At 38.7% G+C, this 18,678-nt stretch overlaps 1 protein-coding gene across 1 annotated transcript in view; it reads right to left on the reverse strand.

The window, feature by feature from the left end:
- Nucleotides 1-18,678, reverse strand: part of LY75 (lymphocyte antigen 75) — an 82,448-nt gene that overhangs the window by 42,354 nt on the left and 21,416 nt on the right. Inside the window, 9 exon segments of the mRNA XM_074967421.1 lie at nt 1,486-1,661; nt 1,912-1,947; nt 3,154-3,277; nt 4,510-4,578; nt 6,833-6,914; nt 15,671-15,813; nt 17,312-17,508; nt 17,668-17,840; nt 18,307-18,395. Coding sequence (XP_074823522.1) covers nt 1,486-1,661; nt 1,912-1,947; nt 3,154-3,277; nt 4,510-4,578; nt 6,833-6,914; nt 15,671-15,813; nt 17,312-17,508; nt 17,668-17,840; nt 18,307-18,395 — 1,089 coding nt within the window.

The raw sequence follows: 18,678 nt of genomic DNA on the forward strand, positions 1-18,678 counted from the left end.
TCTGTAGGTTGGGGCGGGGGGGGGGGGGTGGAATGAGGCAGGCTGAATTGATGTACCTCTTCTCCCACCACTGCACAGAGAAACAGAGATTATATATAGAAACAGAGCCCCCTCTGCTATGGTAAACATCTTTAAAAGGGGTTCCAGGCAGTATCCCTAACAACTCCAGTGGAGTCACACTGCCAGGCAGAGACCACGCATAACTCTTGAAGGTGTGTGGGGCACATAACTCTTGAAGGTGGGGGGCACATGACCACCCCATGTGTCACCTCTGGGCTGAGGAGCAGCAGCAGAGCCAGGAGCACTAGGGTAATGGTGAGCGAGCACCTCAGGGAGCATCTCATGGTAGCCGGGCTCTGCAGACGGGGGACAGCTCCAGGGTGCACTGCCAGCTGACACCAGGCTCCTTCGGGTGCAGCCCAGGCTGTGCTGCCCGCCCTGCCTGGGGAGCATCCAGCTGTGCAGAGGTGGCGGAGGTGGCCAGTGCGGAGAGACAGGCGCCCAAGTGGGCTGGGCGACTCCCACCAGCTTCTGATCTGCCAGTTCCTGGCAGGAGGACAGTTTTCAAACTGTGGGGCGTGCCCAGAGTTCAAAACGCTCTGTGCTAAATGGAAGGCAGAAATGGGGGGGGGGGGGACGGACATGACCCCATGTGCCCCTGCTCTCACACATCGCCTCTGCTGCCAGAGAACCAGAGCACAGCTGCAAGGTACCCAAAGTTAGTGAAGTCATAGAACCTTCTTGTGGATGACCCTGTGTCTCCAGAAGATCCTCCAAAACCATGTGGACCATGAAGGATCTGCAAAATTGGAGGGTAGGACTCACGAGTTTTTCTTCCTGGGGGCAAATCCCATCTTAATCCTAATGGAACAATTCTAAGGAAACTCCATGAGGGGACCCTGTTAACTTCCAATAAATAAAGAGTGATGTGATGTCTCAATGACACTGAAAAAAGGCAGTAACTGAGGTATGTCACCCTGAAGTCTTTTTTTAAAAATGATTCCCACAGAACAGCTAATTTCCTGATTACATAAACTATACTCTCTGCCCTACAGAGACTGATCCCATCTGTCTATTGCTGGTTTCTAATATATTCCTCTCATTCAGATAATGGTGTGATGTCCCCGTGTTGGAACACACACATACAAAATGACTATACAGTGTTACACCTCTGGCTGAACCATGAACAATGGAATATTTATGGTAATCTTGTCATAACATCTCCTTGCTGTTTTGGAGCGTGTGTTCTGTTATTAAGATTATTTTAACAGGCTGTTTTAAATTTAAATGTTTAAATGCAGTTTTAAAGGAGATTAAAACAAAACTGATTATTTCCTCTTTCAAGTAAACTTTTCCTTTTGCAGGCATTTTAAAAACTATTATGGGTTATATGTCAGTGAAAAATTAAGAGAAAAAACATTGACATTCTTATATTGGAAACACTTGCAACAAAGACAATTTCTGAGGTACAATGTATTTCACTACCTTTTCTATTTTGGTTAGGAGTGCCCTTAGTTTTGTATAAGAGTCCACAGATGCTAAGTCACTATCATTGTTTGCACAGTAGAGAGCAGCTTCTTGGTAGCTCAGGTTTTTATCTGGCACAAACCAAAATTCAGCTCCATCAATAACAAGTGGCGGTCCATGAATTCCATCTACATCTGGGGAAGAAAACCACACATATACACATGGCATTAATCCTGAAAAATAATTACACTCAGAAAAGGAAAGGGCTGGACAATCTGGGCCTGATGCTGAGAGGAGCTGTATTTACATCTCCCACTGAAATCAATGAGAGCTGAGTGTGTTGGCTGTGTGTCAGCATGATTTTCACTAACATCAGAAAGGATATATAGTGAGAAACACTAGACACAAGTAACTGCAATGTATGCAAAAACTAAATCTGTTTACCTGGTGTATACCACTCTGGTGTCTTTGGGGTACTACCTGTTCAGGAGAGAAAGAAACAATCACTGATCTTGCATTCCTGATACACGTACTTCACTGACGTCAATGGGAGCTTTGCATGCATCAGACTTAGAGTTATTTTTTTCTCTTTATTAGAGATGTGTAAGCACCAAAGCTCACACTAATAATAATGCTAATTCTCCCCATACATAGGCACTAAGATTTGGCATTTTCACTGAAAATTTCCAACAAGTCAAGGAGAGTTTTGTGTCTCCAAAAGCTATTTTTCTGACCAACTAAAATAATTACAAGAAGCCAAGCCTACTAGATGCTAAAACTTCTAACTCCTCACAAAAACAATGTGCAGAACCCACATGCCATCCTTTCTCCACCCTCACCAGAGAATCCCTTTTCTGTGTATTTTGCTACTCTGGAGACCCAAGTCATAAATTTTACAAGGAGATTAGAGGCCAAATTCAAGTCTGGAGGAATTAGCTATCCATGGGATTTTCTTTTGTTTATAAATACTGCTTATACATTTTAAATAAAGCACATAAATGCTGGAACTCCATGATCTATATCTCCTCACCACACTAAGGTGCCACATTCCCCGTGGCACGTTTCTCACTCCAAGGGAACTTAAGGGATAGAAGCAAAGTTGGACCATAGAGAAGTGACACAAGGTCCTTCCCCCAGTAATAGTTTATTTGTGAGTGTTTTGTATGTTTACATTTCTATGAACAGAAGCCTATGAGACATGCAAGGGATTTCAGCCCCTTGCCTTGTGTACTGTTACGGCCAGTTGGGTAGAGGATGTGGTAAAGTACTGGTTGCCAAATTTATTGTGCTCATATCCTTCTTTTCACCAAGTACGAAAAAAAAGACACCCAACAACCAAAAATTGTGATCACACAATTTTAGAGAATATAATCCCAGCTGTTACTCATACGTCAACCTTACACTTCCTATATCAAGCACCCTTTCATGTTGATAATAAACAGCATTCCAAGTGTGATAGCCTCTCTCTTCCTATATATTTAAAATACACAAAGTTCAAGTCTCGCTCTCACATTCTAAGGACTCCAGGTCTCAAGATTATTGTAATGCCTTCTGAGATGTTTGTTTTAAAGTCAGAGATCCTGGGTTTACTGTTAATGATGACAAAGTGAAAGAAGTAATTGAAGACATTTTAAACAAAAAACAGATGACGGTTTAGATGATTAAACGGATGTAAATGCAGCTTACCTTTTGTTATCTGGCAAACCCATTCAAGTCTAGCATCACACTGAAAAGGTTTTAAGTAAAAATCCAATTGTCTGTCGTCATGGAAATGAAGTCTCCAAAAATACCTCCGTGGTATTCGAGTGGTCTGCATAAAAGTAGGGAGTTCGGAAACTGTGTTGGTATACTAGATACAAACTTCTGGAGCAATAAAACTGTTTATAAGATACCTTAGATATCCTTGATGACAGTCATCTACCCTGTTGCCGATCCTTTGTAATTTTAACTGAATTTTTAAAATGATAAAATATAGGTACAGCTTCAAAAATAATCTCTGAACAACTAGAAATTATGAAGCAATCAGTTTAAAATTTATCCATTCACAGAAATCTCTTCTTGCAGCTCACTACAATACTATGTTGGGTTTTTTTTGCAATCCACAGATTTTATCTGTGTTTATCATAGAGTAATATTCACTGCCCCTTAAAGGATTCTCACATCTGCCCCGAAGGGACAATAATCTGAATTGGCCCAGAAACATGATTCTTCTTAGTATAATCAAGATAAAAAAGCTCAATGTCACCTCCTGGTTTCTACAATAAAGATAATGTTGTTTCCTTTAGTCTGACAGCACAGGATCAGATTCTTGTAATTCTGAAAACAATGGTTACAAAAGCCACAATGCCCACTTCACACTTGTTTAGGGATAGTCTTTCTTATCATCCAAAAATGTATTAGCCTAATATTTTAGATGAGAGGTTCTCAGGCGAAGGGCCATGGCTCCTGGAGGTTGCAAATAAGGGCAAGAGGGTAGTGACCACCATCCCCTTCAATGAATACTAAATGAGAAGGGGTTCTGGCTAAATGGGAGGGCACGTCCCAGCGTGATCCCAAAACAGGAAACCAGGTAATTGTATGGAAAAGGTTGAGAAGTACTGTTTTAGCAGTCATACCATAAGGTTAGAGTTACATAGTAATGAGGCATTTATGAATATAATAGAACCACACCAGTCTGGATTATTGACATGTAGGCCCACAATTACAGTATTTTGCCAAGTTGCTCTGTATGCTACATATTATGACAGTAGTATTTTAATAAAAGTAAAGAAGTGTTGGTGAAGGAAGCCCTCACTATATGTTGTTAGTAAATATTTACTCAGCAGTGGAGGTAAAACTGCTGTTTTTTGTGAAAATTAGCAGGTTTTTGAATTAACAAAAAGAAAAGTAGCATCTTTCTGATGTATACAGTTATAAATTTACAGCAGCAGACTACGTTTAATGTACAAAAAACTTAAAGATATAAAGTAAATATACCATAAATAAAAGTCACATAAATATATTATTTATTATTATTATTATTATTAAAATCTTGAAACATACCTTTAAAGCAGCACAGTCTCTAATGTCATAGACATCTCTTTGGAAATCATGTGACATAACAGTAGTTTCCTACAGAAAGCGGAGGGATGGCAGAATTGTGATTTATTATTATTTGTATCGAAGTGGTGCCTAGGGGCCCCAGTCATGATTCGGTTCCTTTGTGCTGGGCACTGTCCTAACAGAATAAAAGGCGGTACCTGCCCCAAACAACTTTCAATCTATGGCCCTGATTCTGCAAAGATATGTGTACATACAGTACTTAACTTTATACTAGGGCTGTCGATTAATCGCAGTTAACTGACGCGATTAACTCAAAAAAATTAATCGCAATTAAAAAAATTAATCACGATTAATCACAGTTTTAATCGCATTGTTAAATGATAGAATACCAATTGAAAATTATTAAATATTTTTGGATTTTTTCTACATTTTCTAATATATTGATTTCAAATACAACACAGAATACAAAGTGTACACTGCTCACTTTATATTATTATTTTTGATTACAAATATTTTCACTGTAAAAATGATAAACATAAGAAATAGTATTTTGCAATTCACCTCATACAAGTACTGTCGTGCAATCTCTTTATTGCGAAAGTGCAACTTACAAATGTAGATTTTTTTGTTACATAACTGCATTCAAAACCAAAACAATGCAAAACTTTAGAGCCTACAAGTCCACTCAGTCCTATGTCTCGTTCAACCAGTCACTACGACAAAAAAGTTTGTTTACATTTATGGGAGATAATGCTGTCCACTTCTTATTTACAATGTCACCAGAAAGTGAGAACAGGCGTTCGCATGGCACTTTTGTAGCCAGCATTGCAAGGTATTTATGTGCCAGATATGCTAAACGTTCATATGCCCCTTCATGCTTCGGCCACCATTCTAGAGGACATGCTTCCATGCTGATGAAGCTAGTTAAAAAAATAATACGTTAATTAAATTTGTGACTGAACTCCTTGGTGGAGAAATGTAGGCCTCCGGCTCTAGTTTACCTGCATTCTGCCATATATTTTGTGTTATAGTAGTCTCAGATGATGACTCAGCCTGTTGTTCATTTTAAGAACACTTTCACTGCAGATTTGATAAAAATGCAAAGAAGGTGCCAATGTGAGATTTCTAAAGATAGCTACAGGACTCAACCCAAGGTTTAAGAATCTGAAGTGCTGTCTAAAATATGAGAGGGACGAGATGTGGAGCATGCTTTCAGAAGTCTTAAAAGAGCAACACTCTGATGTGAAAACCACAGAACCTGAACCACCAAAAAAGAAAATCAACCTTCTGCTAGTGGCATCTGACTCAGATGATGAAAATGAACATGCATTGGTCTGCACTGCTTTGGATTGTTATCGAGCAGAACCCATCACCAGCATGGACGCATGTCCTCTGGAATGGTGGTTGAAGCATGAAGGAACATATGAATCTTTAGCGCATCTAGCATGTAAATATTTTGCGATGCCAGCTACAACATTGCTATGACAACACCTGTTCTCATTTTCTGGTGAAATTTTGAATAAGCATTATCTTCTGCAAATGTAAACAATCTTGTTTGTCTGAGCGATTGGCTGAACAAGAAATAGGACTGAGTAGACTTGTAGGTTCTAAAGTTTGATATTGTTTTATTTTTTAATGCAGGTTTTTTTGTATATAATTCTATATTTGTACATTCAACTTTCATGATAAAGAGATGCACTACAGTACTTGTATTAGGTTAATTGAAAAATACTATTTCTTTTGTTTTTTACAGTGCAAATATTTGTAATAAAAATAAATATAAAATGAGCACTGTACACTTTGTATTCTGTGTTGTAATTGAAATCAATATATTTGAAAATGTAGAAAACATCCAAAAATATTTAAATAAATGGTCTTCTATTATTGTTTAACAGTGAGCTTAATCGCGATTAATTTTTTAATTGATTGACAGCCCTACTTTATACACATAAACCAGCTTGAAAGTGAGATAGACGTTTTCTGGAGAAGTCTGGACAAACCAAGGATATGAGGTTGAGAAACTGAAGTACATGTTGGGAAATAAAGATACCTTGTTCTGTCCAGCAGCGTTTGGATCCTTATTACATTTAAATATTTTGACAGAAATACAGTATAAAGGCTGATTATTATTTTTGAGATTATTTTTAATTGAGAAAGTCTCCTAAGTGCAAAGTTTTACATAAGTGTTTTTCTATATTCTTCATGTGCCATAGAACAAAATTAATCTAAAATATCAGTCACCTGATTATATTTTCAACCCAACCTAAATTCAAACAAATCTTAATATGGTAGTATTTTCTGGATAAAGATGAATGTAACTTACCGGATTGTTATCACTCCACTGCCAGGTTCCTAGAGAATCTGGATTCCTCTTATTGAGTCCCACCCAGACCCATCGGTCATTACTGTAAATATATATCAAAGAGAAACCTCAATGCGAGTGTATGTTCATTCTAGCACATTAAATAAAAAGATTAATGAGTCATTTTAAAAGCCTTCCTTTAAATACCAAACTTTTGAGACAAGTACAAAAATACAAGTATCGCGTCTAATTCTGCAAACCGTTCACTTTGTCTAGGAAGCCCAGTATGAATTACTAGTATTGTATTCCAGTTTAACCGGCCTCTGATAGTATGTATCAATTAAGGAAACCAATATTAATTTGGAGTCCTGTTACCTGGGATAGAGGATTTCCAGCTCTAATATTTAAAGCAAAAGTAGCATAGATGAAACAAGTTAAGAGAAAGGGATTTGTGTTTTCTCTCTTCTCTTAAGTTCTGATTCAGCAAAGCACTTAGGCACATGTTTACTCCCCACTAACTTCAATGAACTTACAAATGCAGGGCTGTCTTTTTTATTTTTGTTTTTCATTTTTTAGGAGTGAGGTAATTCAAACTTAAAATTCTCAGCTCCATTTCAAGAGAAAGGTTGTCACTATAAAAGGGGATTTCAATGCATATACTCAAAACTGCAGTAATACCATAGATCTCTTTACTATTGATTAGGACTTTAAGGGCACTGTGACAGAATGGGAAATATCTGGGTCAGACTGTGAACTCCATTTGTATTGTAAGCTCCATTTTGGTTTAGGACATCCATTTTGTTCTATGCGCTGAATGCATGTCCAGCCTTGCCAAAGCAAGGTTATGAAGTGTTCTAGTCAGTTATACTGCCTAGGGAACAGCACTTGATACCTTGATGACTTCTCAGAGATCATCCTTCAACAAGACAACAACCTAGGGCCACCGACTCTGATTGTCTCTAAACTACCAGTCCATTCCCATGAAAAAATGGATGATTTACACAGGACCCTGGAGGGGGAAAAAGGGAAAAGCATCACAGTACAGCACATGGCAAAAAGGAAGAGAGACTGTATTTAAGGAGTGCTTTTCTGGGAAAGGATCTGTCCATCGCCACATGCAAAAAGACTGGGTTGGAGAGAGAGAGGAGGCAGGAGGGACTCTGCCTAGCCTGAAATGCTGACTAGACCATGGACTCACAGAAGAGATGAGCTCAAACTAGGCAAGGGAGCATCTCAGGACTTTTTTAAAAATTTATTTGCAAAGATCTGTATCTCTTGAGTGCTTTTTAAGAGGAAAGTGATTGCGACTAAGAAATTATTTTGCTACCCCTGTGTTCCTTGCCTTACTGGCCTTGAAGGGGTTAATGTAGAAGCCAGAGTGCCCACAGCCGAGGTGGAACTCTCAGGGAGCAGAAGTAAACAGCTGGGGTTGGGAGATCTGAGGCACTGACTCCAGCATCTGGGATGGCTGGATGCTGAGTCCCATGTCCCAAGGAAGGGCTCAGACAAGAGATATGAGTCTGAGAGTGTGCTCTAGAGACCCAGAGCTAGAAGCAGTGATTCAGCTCAGAAACATGTGGGACCTAGGCTAGAATCTGAGTCCATTTAAAATAGACTGGTGACTGTCTAGAAAAGAACTGGGACAATCTGCAACAGGCATAACTAATTCGAATGTAGTAAAGATACTAATTTCCAAGACCATCCATTTCTATTTGTCCTCCAATTCTTTTTACGGAAATTCTTGGTCATATTTTTATTTAATTTATAGACATACACCAAATCCTGTGTTGACTTACAATCCGTGTAGCCTACTGAAGTCAGTGAGGGCACTTTGGGTGTTAAACCATCACAGATTCTGGCCTATAGATGCAGGTATTGTACATAACGAGAGATTTTAAAATTCTACATTCTAGATCATCATTTAGGGCCAAATCTTGGCTCTTACTCCAGTGACCAGATCTTCTGGGTTTAAGTCTGCTTTGCCCTAGAGGAAATGGCACTTAATGCCCTGGAGAAGGAGAGCCAACAATTCCACATAGATAAGGCTGATCCAAAATTCTCTTCTTAAGTCAGTGGGAAGACTCCTATTGACTTCAGATCCAAAAGAGGTATTACTCATTTTGTTTACTGGGATTTTGATTAGTAGGATAGATGTTTTACTTAAAAAATAATCCTTTCATGGCAAACATTTTGCAATTAACCTTCTTCATATACCAGTGGAATATAAACTTACCATGTTCAATATTTTCTGCTCTTCTATAGTGATCGGAATTAAATTTGTACAAGCGTAGACTCTAAAGAACTTAGAATGCCCTGTGTCACTCCCCAGCAAACCACTCAGAAACAGGTATTTACATTTATCTAACAGCTGAATTGCTTCTGACATTCTGCTTTCAGGATATTGTCCGTCCCTGCACAGTTAATTAAGCACCGCTTAACTCTCTCTCTCTGAGACACCACCCAAAGCTTAGAGTGGCATAAGGAATCACCACAGACACACATACCGACTAATGACCCTAAAACACTTATTTCAGAAGGATTTGCAATAATTACTTGAGGGAACAGAGCAATTTTCAAAATCTTTCAACTTTGATGCTGCCACCTATTTCTTAAACAGATGTCAGGTCAAGAGTTTCCCCACTTTATTTCCCAATTTGTAATAAAGACTTTTATTGATTATGTAATAAAGACTTTTCAGCTGACGTGGCACTTATAATATTAATTCATAGTTTGGCTTCTTTGTGAGAGTTCAAACATGATCATGAGACTTATTCAGCAATTGATCCACTATTTTTGATAGCACTCAGGCTCAAGTAAAGCCTTTTAGTGCCCTAAGTTGAGTGCACTAGCACTTCACCATGAAGTAAATTTAGAAGGCATCCCATGCCAAAGTAACACTGGAATACAGCTGTTAATTAAGACTCCATCTGCACTGCAACTATGATGGCATCAGGGAACCTTGTTATAACACTGTTGTTCCCTGCTCCAGTTACAACATGGTTAAAAGTTGTATTGTAGACTGCACCTAAATATGTTCTAGTTTAAATCCTTGAGTAGTCTAGGTTTTGGGGTGGTTACGGTTAGATCATCACATAGTGTTGTACCACAGATGGAACCTAAAATGGATTCAATCTATGCTTTACCATGGACTCAAATTTGATTGAGTTTTAAGGATTGTAAATTTCCATCATCTGCTGTTTCCGTGCTGAAGGCTTTCCATTCAGATGAGGAGTACTCACACAGAATTAGAACTTGGTAAACGCTACCAAGTGTGGTATGGTCTTTTTTACTACTTGATGTAAATACTATATGGATCACTGACAATACTGCAACAGAGGTAGGCATTTTACACTTTTCAAAGATTGTTCTGAAAGGAAAAAAATTGTAACTCAGGAAATAAAAGTTCAAAATGCTTGAAAAGGGATTTTTTGTCCCTTAATCTTAGCCATATGTCAGCTCAGACACAGGATTCAAAGCATGAGTGATGTCACCTGTTAATTTAACCTATAACATAAGCTAGAAATTAAAAGAGAGGGAAAAACTAACAAAAATGGCTATGGCCCATTTGGGCCAGAGCCACAACCCCGTTACCTGAAAAAGTTTATGATCAGTTCTTAAAAGTTATTTCAGAACATGGTGACTTCCTCGGTTTAGATAGGGACTAACGGTACTACCTGGAAACTGTGGGTGTGTTTTGAGGTCTAGAGTCTCATATTTGGGTAGAAGTCTGGGAACACCTCATTTGGATGTATCTCTCCTCTTCCTGGGTGGAACGGTGCCAAAGGGGAAGGCAGAACCTACTCCTTAGCCTCCATCACTCCACTGCATGGGTGCGTGCTCAAGCAGGGCTGGTGATAATGCTGATCAGCTAGGGGCCAAGGCTACCCTTTCTTACAAGACATTCTGAAATCTATGGGAACAACAGAGACCCATTCCTCAGATCTCAGCCTATCCCTGCTCCTCCTTCCAAGGCCTCCTGAAACAATGTAAGCATGGCTTTTGTCTATACCTTGCTGCCATCACCCAATAGTGCTCTTCCCAAAGTGTGGAAAAGCTGTCTCAGGGGAGTTAATGTCCTCAGGCCAGCAGCAAGTTATGATGATTTTTGTACTTTAACTTATTATGTTGCCTGAAAAGTGCACATGCTGTGTTAGTGGATGTTTGAATCTTCCCCTGACCATGCCCTGAGCTCTGTGGAGCCCTTCTTTGACACAAAGTACAGAAGTAGAATTATAGGGGAAGAATACCAGAGGTAGCTGGTCTTCCTCTCACACCCTACCATAGCTGAAAGTACCACACAACACTTGGGAGGTGGATGTTTAATACAATTGTATTGTTCTGGTAAAGTCATTTATTTTGCTAGATATTTTGATTGCTACGGAAAATAAAATATGGAAACTGAAACCAATCAATATTGGCCCATAGAAGTAATCTTGTATTCCTTGGTGAACTGATTCAGGAATAATTTTTTCAAATATAAAATCCTGGAATGTGGGAAGTTTGATAAAAACTGCTAGAGCTGAGTGAATAACTGATTTTTTGGTTTGGTGGCCAAAATGGATTTTTTTGTTTTTTCTCACTGAGACAAAAAAAACTGACAAAAAATTGTTTAGGTCAAACAAGTCAACATGGTCTAAACAAAATTAGTTCTTAATTGAAATGTCAACCTAGTCTGTTTAGAAAATGTCAAAATGAGCTGTTCTGATTTTCTTAAAATAATAAATCCTCATTTTTTATTAATCCAAAAGTGCATTTTTCAGCAAATTCATTATTTGCCAGAAATATTGCCCAGTTTTACCACTAATCTTAAGAATTGTTTTGAAAAATGTACACCCTGCTGACACTGGCTGGCATCACCATGTAACCTGAAAATTTTTTTAAGATCCATTTTAAAAAATCTGTTTTAGAACATAGGAACAGGGTCCTTATAGTTGATCTAGTCAATATCTCTTGAACTAATTCAGTTGTTTCTTGCAAACCCACGTACATATTAATAGAACTTTCCAGATTCAAATCAAATGATGAAGCAGATTTGTGTACATAGTACACGTGAAGGCAAACTGGGAGCAGTAAATTGTTTCCTTTCCAATTGGCACAGCATTTTTAAATTAAGAGACGTAACAAAACCCAAACTGCCACTCCCTATAACACCTCCAGAACTCCACTTCATTGCTAAGAATAAAACTGAAAACACACACACACACACACACACACACACAATACTTTCATTCCTTTGAATTTTGCTCAACTGGATCTGCTACACCCGTACTTCAAACTAGCTACCACATTCCTGGTACAGCAAAAAAACTTTAGTCCTTATTTCATTCAGGCAGGAAAAGGGTGGCATGCTGTACTTTACTTTCAACTAACAGACACTTGACATAATCAGAACACTTCTGTGTCTTCTTTGCCTCCAAGGTAAAAATCTAAGAAAACAGCAAATTGGACTAAGTTAGCTACTCTCTCTCTCTCTGTTGCCAAATGGAGAAGAAAACTATCTTTTGCTAACATTTGAAAACAAACACCTAACAATGCGTCATGGGAGGGAATGGTGAGGGAAGATTCAGAGGTGCTGCTTCTTCCATGAGCTAAAATTAGTCTACTGTATTACCAGTTTTGGGCAGAGAATGTGACTAAATAAATCCAGGGAAGACATCCCATAAACTGTGCAGTACTGCACCCTGACAATCATCTCGGGTTTTGTTGTTGAAACAACTTGCTGTTTGTTTTCTATTCTCATTTCCCCAAATATCTTATCTTGTTTTAAGAGAGGCTACATATCTCCCCAATCTCTGAAATCACTAGCTCTACATAATTAAAAAATGCAAAGCACAGTGTAAACTAATAGTACTGTGTAAATGTATTTAAAGAATAATAATTTTAATGTGCCAGGCTCTGGAGGCAATATTAACCATGTAACATCTCTTTAGTGGAAGTTAATGATCTCAAGACATGAGTGATTCACTCCCGCACTCTCACCAACATTCTCTCCATGTTTTGGGCTATTGTTGTGTGCATTCTGTTATTGCTGCTTTGTTTGATTACACAGTCAGTTTATACTGTGCTTACTGTATTAGGGCCAATTTAAATTCCACTGTGGTCAAGTAAAAGACCCTAAATGACATCCAAGACAGGAGTAATCAAATACCTTAAATCACGAAAGAGCATTTTAAGCAGTATTGTACCATTGGATACGACAGCTGTCAAGGCATGACTGGGATTACGGAATGAAAGACTACGTGCAGACAGATGCATTGAAATAGATCTGGAACCCCACGAAGACCTTCCTGGAGGAGCCGATACAGACTGGTCAATGTGGCGATGCCTGAACCGCCTGAGCATACAGACTGGCAGATCAAAGACTAATATGCTCAAATGGGGCTAATCTAATTACACAAATATATGCGGTGAGATGAGGTGCAGACCATGGAGCACCTGCTCATTTGCCAACTCTTTGGGGAGATCTGTATAAAAGGAGGACCTCGCTGCAGTGACGGAAAGAGCCATTGCTTGTGCATGGTTCTGGAAAAACATCTAGTTTGCGACAAGGATACGAGGAGGAGGAGGAGGAGGAGGAGAAGAGGAGGGAAATGGATCCAGCCCTTACGCTGTCGAGCTACATTTGAGATTCCTTACATATGACATATGCAGTATCTAGCATTATAACATTTCCAGAATCTTTAGAAATTGTAAATCTTCATCTCCTGACTCCTAACAAAATAAGCATGGCCATTAGTTGTAATTAATATTGGATAGGTACTGGCAAGCTCAGTGGGGAAACAAAATATAATGATTCCTTAAACATATTTCATAGTGAATTGGGCATAGAGAAACAAAACTTATATTTGCAACATGACAAAGTAAAATTAGCATAGATTTACTACATCTACATTCAACAAAGTTGCATAGTATATTTTATATGAGGGACATTAGTAAGTCACTTTAATAAAGAAGTTACAAGTGCCTTTTTCTGGGCTGTTCAATCTATGTATAGAGTATGTGGGTTTGTTGTTGTCTTGTATTAGTGTAAACAATGGCTGGGTCCTTTTCATAATTTGTGGATTTCCAAACAAAACAAATTGGATATTCAGTTATGCCAATCTTCAGCCACTGACTTTCAATTTTTAAAATGTATTACAAGAGACTGTACATTGGGAGCTATTAAATGCTCTTGCTTTTGTTTGTGGATAAAAATGTAAAGTTAAGTGAGGCTGGCTGCAACAACAAATTCAAGCTGGCAAGGGTTCTGCAAGGCTAAACTGTCAATCAAAAACCTTATTACACATAGATCTGACATCATACCCATGCATAATAAGGCTTTTCAGAGACAGCTTCTTTGACTAAAATCCAAGACTCACAATTTATGCAACATTTAATTTCTTGATATCAGAGAACTCAATGCACTCATCTAATGTCTACACAGTGTTATCCCAGTTATGCCAAATGGAATCTGTGCCAAACAGATTGCTAGATAGCACATTATTCATTGATTAAATTAATTAAAAAACAGAACTTTTATTTAGGCAGAGAGCATCTTGTGCACAAAAATAAAGCTCACTTTAAAATATTTAATAATCAGCCATTCCTAGAGTAAGTTTTTTCTTCAAGTCAACTGGAATACAGCAATCAAGAACAGAGAGCAACTGTCACTATGCCAAAATTCAGCAGAAAGAAGCAATCATTTTACTATAACAATGTAGATTTAAAGTCTTTGTAAAGAGAAGATGGAAAGCAAACATCTCTGCTTTGCCTCATTATTCCTGTAGCACCCAGAAAACTTTGGCCAACTTGTGTTCCCTTTGATACTCTCCAGAGAAGCGGTATTATGTTCAGCAGATTGATGGTCATGGGCTCTTCTTAGAGTAGTTAATAATTGCCTAAGCAGTCTCTGAGATGTTTCTAATGGGCAAGCCCCTGGACTTGAGTTCAATGAAGTTTTGGATCTATATTTATTACAGTACTACCCCATGTACTGGGGACATAACAGACACAAAGGGTGAAATACTGATCCTACTGAAGTCAATGGGTGTTTTGCCTTGACTTCAATGGGACCAGGATTTCACCCAAAATCTTGTCACCAATACCACAATGAAAATGATGACAATGGAAACATATTACTGCCTCATTTTTTAAAAAAGTCGCCCATTCCATTCTAATGGCAAAGCAGAATCTTACAAGGTTAATTTAAGTAACAGAATCTCTACTGCTTTGCAATAAGTAGTAAATGGGTGCCGAGACTGATGAACTATCATGCAAAGAAGAGGCAATTAAATATGCTACAGAACAATTAAGTATTGCTATTATACAACAAACACAGACAGGAAAAATACAATTTTCTACTTCATTAAGAGCTTTTCAAGGTGCTGCACTGTCTCCTTCTTGACTATCTAGTGATATCCACTTTAGGGACATGTCTAGGATGAATGGTGTAAGTGATCCAGGACAGTCCTAAAAAGTAATTAGTTCTTCATTGGAATGACTTATTTGGAAAAAAGATTTACAACTGTCATAAAACTAAAGTAATCTAGAATCAAGCCTGTTTCTTTTAAGGCTAAATTTGGCCAATTGTTAGAGCTTTCAATTTCATTTTTGAGGGAACTTTGACTGGTTGAAGATTTTCTCTTGATGAATAATCTGGGTTGAAACATAGCCTAAAACAAAATCAGATTTCACCTACTAAATCAGAAACTTCAGGATTCTCATTTACAAAGGTAAAAACTTCAACATCCATCACAGTTATTCAAATGACAAATACAAAAAAGATGCAGCGTTTCTCAGACTTAAACACGGGGTTAGACTCCAGTCTCAGCAGTGTGTAACTGAAATCACCATATCATCATGGCATTTCTAGATTGTTACCTGATCATGTCTCTTAGTATAGAATGGAGTTCCTTCATTTCTGCAATATCACTGAAACTAGGAAGATGACCTCCTAGTGCTTCACAGAATCTTTCTGCCTCTTCCCATGTCCTGGTTCTCAGCACTCTTTCACTATGAAAGAACTTCACAAAAAAACCAAAGTGACAGCATGACTCAGTGACAGCACTGTTTAGTCTCTGTTAATCTACTCAAATGTGGGCATTATTTGTAGGAACAAATTATTTCTTTCAAGGGGAAGAAGGTGGCAAGGTTGATTTTAAACTTTTTTTTTAAATCATTCTTTTTCCCCAGTTTTATTGCCAGGAATGGCTGGATTCTTTAGTTCAATTTTTGTTAGTCTACACTCAGCTCGACGGTATTTCTCCTCTTGTCTGTATGTACCACAATAATTTTTGAAAACTGCATCTGGTAAATTCCAAAATGCCAAGGAATGTTCTACATATGAAAAGACAAAACTATATGGATTTTGGTGAAAATCTGAAAAGCCTGATTTTCACTAAAATCAGGCCAACAAAATGCTCATTTTATGCTACAGGCAGAGGAAGCTCTCAGACACCCTCTACTGCTGCCGCATTTCACAGGCACCACTCACCAGAGCATTGCACATTTCCTTTTTTATGTAAGCCAACCTATATTCCCAACTTCATCCCTTACCCCCACCACTATGGCCAGCCCACTCCCACTTAGGCACTCAGCCCCACTCTGGCCAGCTGGGATCCTCCCCTGCCCCCCACTCTCACCAACCCCTCCTCCCAGCTCTATCCAACCTCCCAGCAGGGACTCCATTCACACTTAAGAAGTTGGATACCCAAAGCTCAGCCTACCTGAGCAACAAAATGTGTGATCTCTAGTTTACTATCTGTCTAAAGTTTGTACTGCATCCCAAACACTGAATGCAGAAATTAGGAGGTATAAATCAAATAAGCCATTCATTTTAATGGGATTTGATTCTAAGCAATTCCATTAGGATTTTTAAATGGAAAAAAAAGTGTGCTTCTAAATTCAAGATCAATGAAGTCATTCCAGCCAACAGCTAATTGACTCAGAAAGTTATCTTAAAATAGCAAATACAACTTCAACATTTGGCTATACTCTTTGGTGGATGAGAGCTACATATTCCCGTAGCCAGAATTAAAAGTCAAATCTCCCCATTCATGGCCTCACGGTATACAAGGTGATGAGAGGGGAGAAGCTGCAAGGTGCCAAGTGCCTTCTTTGTGCCTCTGTACAACAGCCATGCATAGTCAGGGTGGAGGAAAGACATTCCTTGTTAGTGCCACCAACAGCACTAGCCTCCTGAAAGGAGACAAGGCAATGGCAGAGCTATGCCTCAACTTCCTTGCACTGGACAGCAGTGCTGGCCTGGCATGGAGGGGAGTGCATGCTGCACCTTTCAAAGGATGGTAGAGTTGCTGCTCCAGTGTGCACTGCCTAAGAGCCTTTGGAGGAATTCTGCCCGAGTCAGAAAGAATTCTTCCTTGGGCTCCTGGTGCAGTGTGGCCTCTCTGAAACTCCCCGCAGTACAGCTTAAAGCCACAAACTGGCCATTAACACGTAAATACAGACAGCTGAAAGAGAGTTCCATAATAAATAAGGCACTTAATAGGAAAAATGTATTACCTTATAGCAGGCAAGGCCTGATCCATTTTGCCACCCAGGAGGACAAGGGTCAGTTGGCTTAGGAAGTACTTCTGGCTGCCTGGGAGGCCCAGTATAGTTCTTGCAGATAGATAAGGCTGTAAAGGTTTTACAGTCCTTGGCCTCCCATTTTCCAAGAGATTTCCCACTTGACATTGCTACACATCCTCCAGGAAATGCTAAGATTTTAATAAACAAAGACAACATTTAAAATCTCCTTGCTGGTTTTCAGAAAGTCCACCGGTTTCTGAATTACTGTCGTGCCATTCTTGTGAGACTATAAATGCAACTTATCACAATTATTTATTTTAGTTTTCTTAACTGTTAAAGATTTTTACCTGGCTGTAAGGAATTCCAGTTTGCATACATCACAGCTTCATTTTTTCTCCCATCTGCATCACCCCAGGTATACCTTCCTGAACGGTTGATATCTTGCAAGCCTATCCAGAAATATTTTTCTTTGCCTTTACTGTATTTTCCAATCAAACTGTTTATAAATTCTTGCTCAAACCTGTAATAGTCACAATTTATTTCAAAAAGATATTACAAGGACATTTGTAACTATCAAATCAATTTGAAAATGAAGGGATATTCTCTTCTCTATGCAGATGGGAAGTCCAAATGGTTATAAGAGGTGGTTGATGCATTCTGTATATTAAGATAATTTAATTTCTAAATATGCAAATTTGAATTGCCTACAAAACACTAACACCTGATAATGGCTAGGCAGGTGGTAAGCTGAGACTACTGCCTACCATGCATATCATTCTTGTTTTAATGTTATCTTGTCCTCCCACCACCAACTGTTGCTGTGCCATATAAACCTAGCTTATGAGCTCTTCAGGGTAGGAACTGTCTTCTTATTACTTGTCTATTCTGTGCTTACCACCACAGTCCTTGACTGGAGCCTCTAGGATCTACTGTAGTACAAATTAATAAATAAATGAATAATAATCATAAAAGATACAGGGCTGTACCTGTTCATTATTGTAAGATTGCACTGAGCTCCAAAGGATACTTTATTGTTATGAATCTTGTAACAGAAGTCTCCATGTCTCTTCCATCCCTAAAAGTTTAGAGAATGAAACATTTATATTTTTATAGACAAGTTCTGATAGTATAGTCCAACCTACTTCCCTAAAAGAAAGCATTACACCATTGTTTGGTGTCCAGGCACAGACATGCTACATATAAGACTCAAGATCAGGTATTACAGAATTTTCACCATCTCAGCCAGGGAAGAAAGAACATGTAAAGGAGTGACACACCATGGGCTCTATCCGACACCAAATATCCTCACTTTGGGTAAGGGCCACAGGATCAAGCCCGAGACCTATAGTGTGTGGGGA

Source organism: Natator depressus, chromosome 11, assembly GCF_965152275.1.
Source record: "Natator depressus isolate rNatDep1 chromosome 11, rNatDep2.hap1, whole genome shotgun sequence".
NCBI lineage: Eukaryota > Metazoa > Chordata > Testudines > Cheloniidae > Natator > Natator depressus.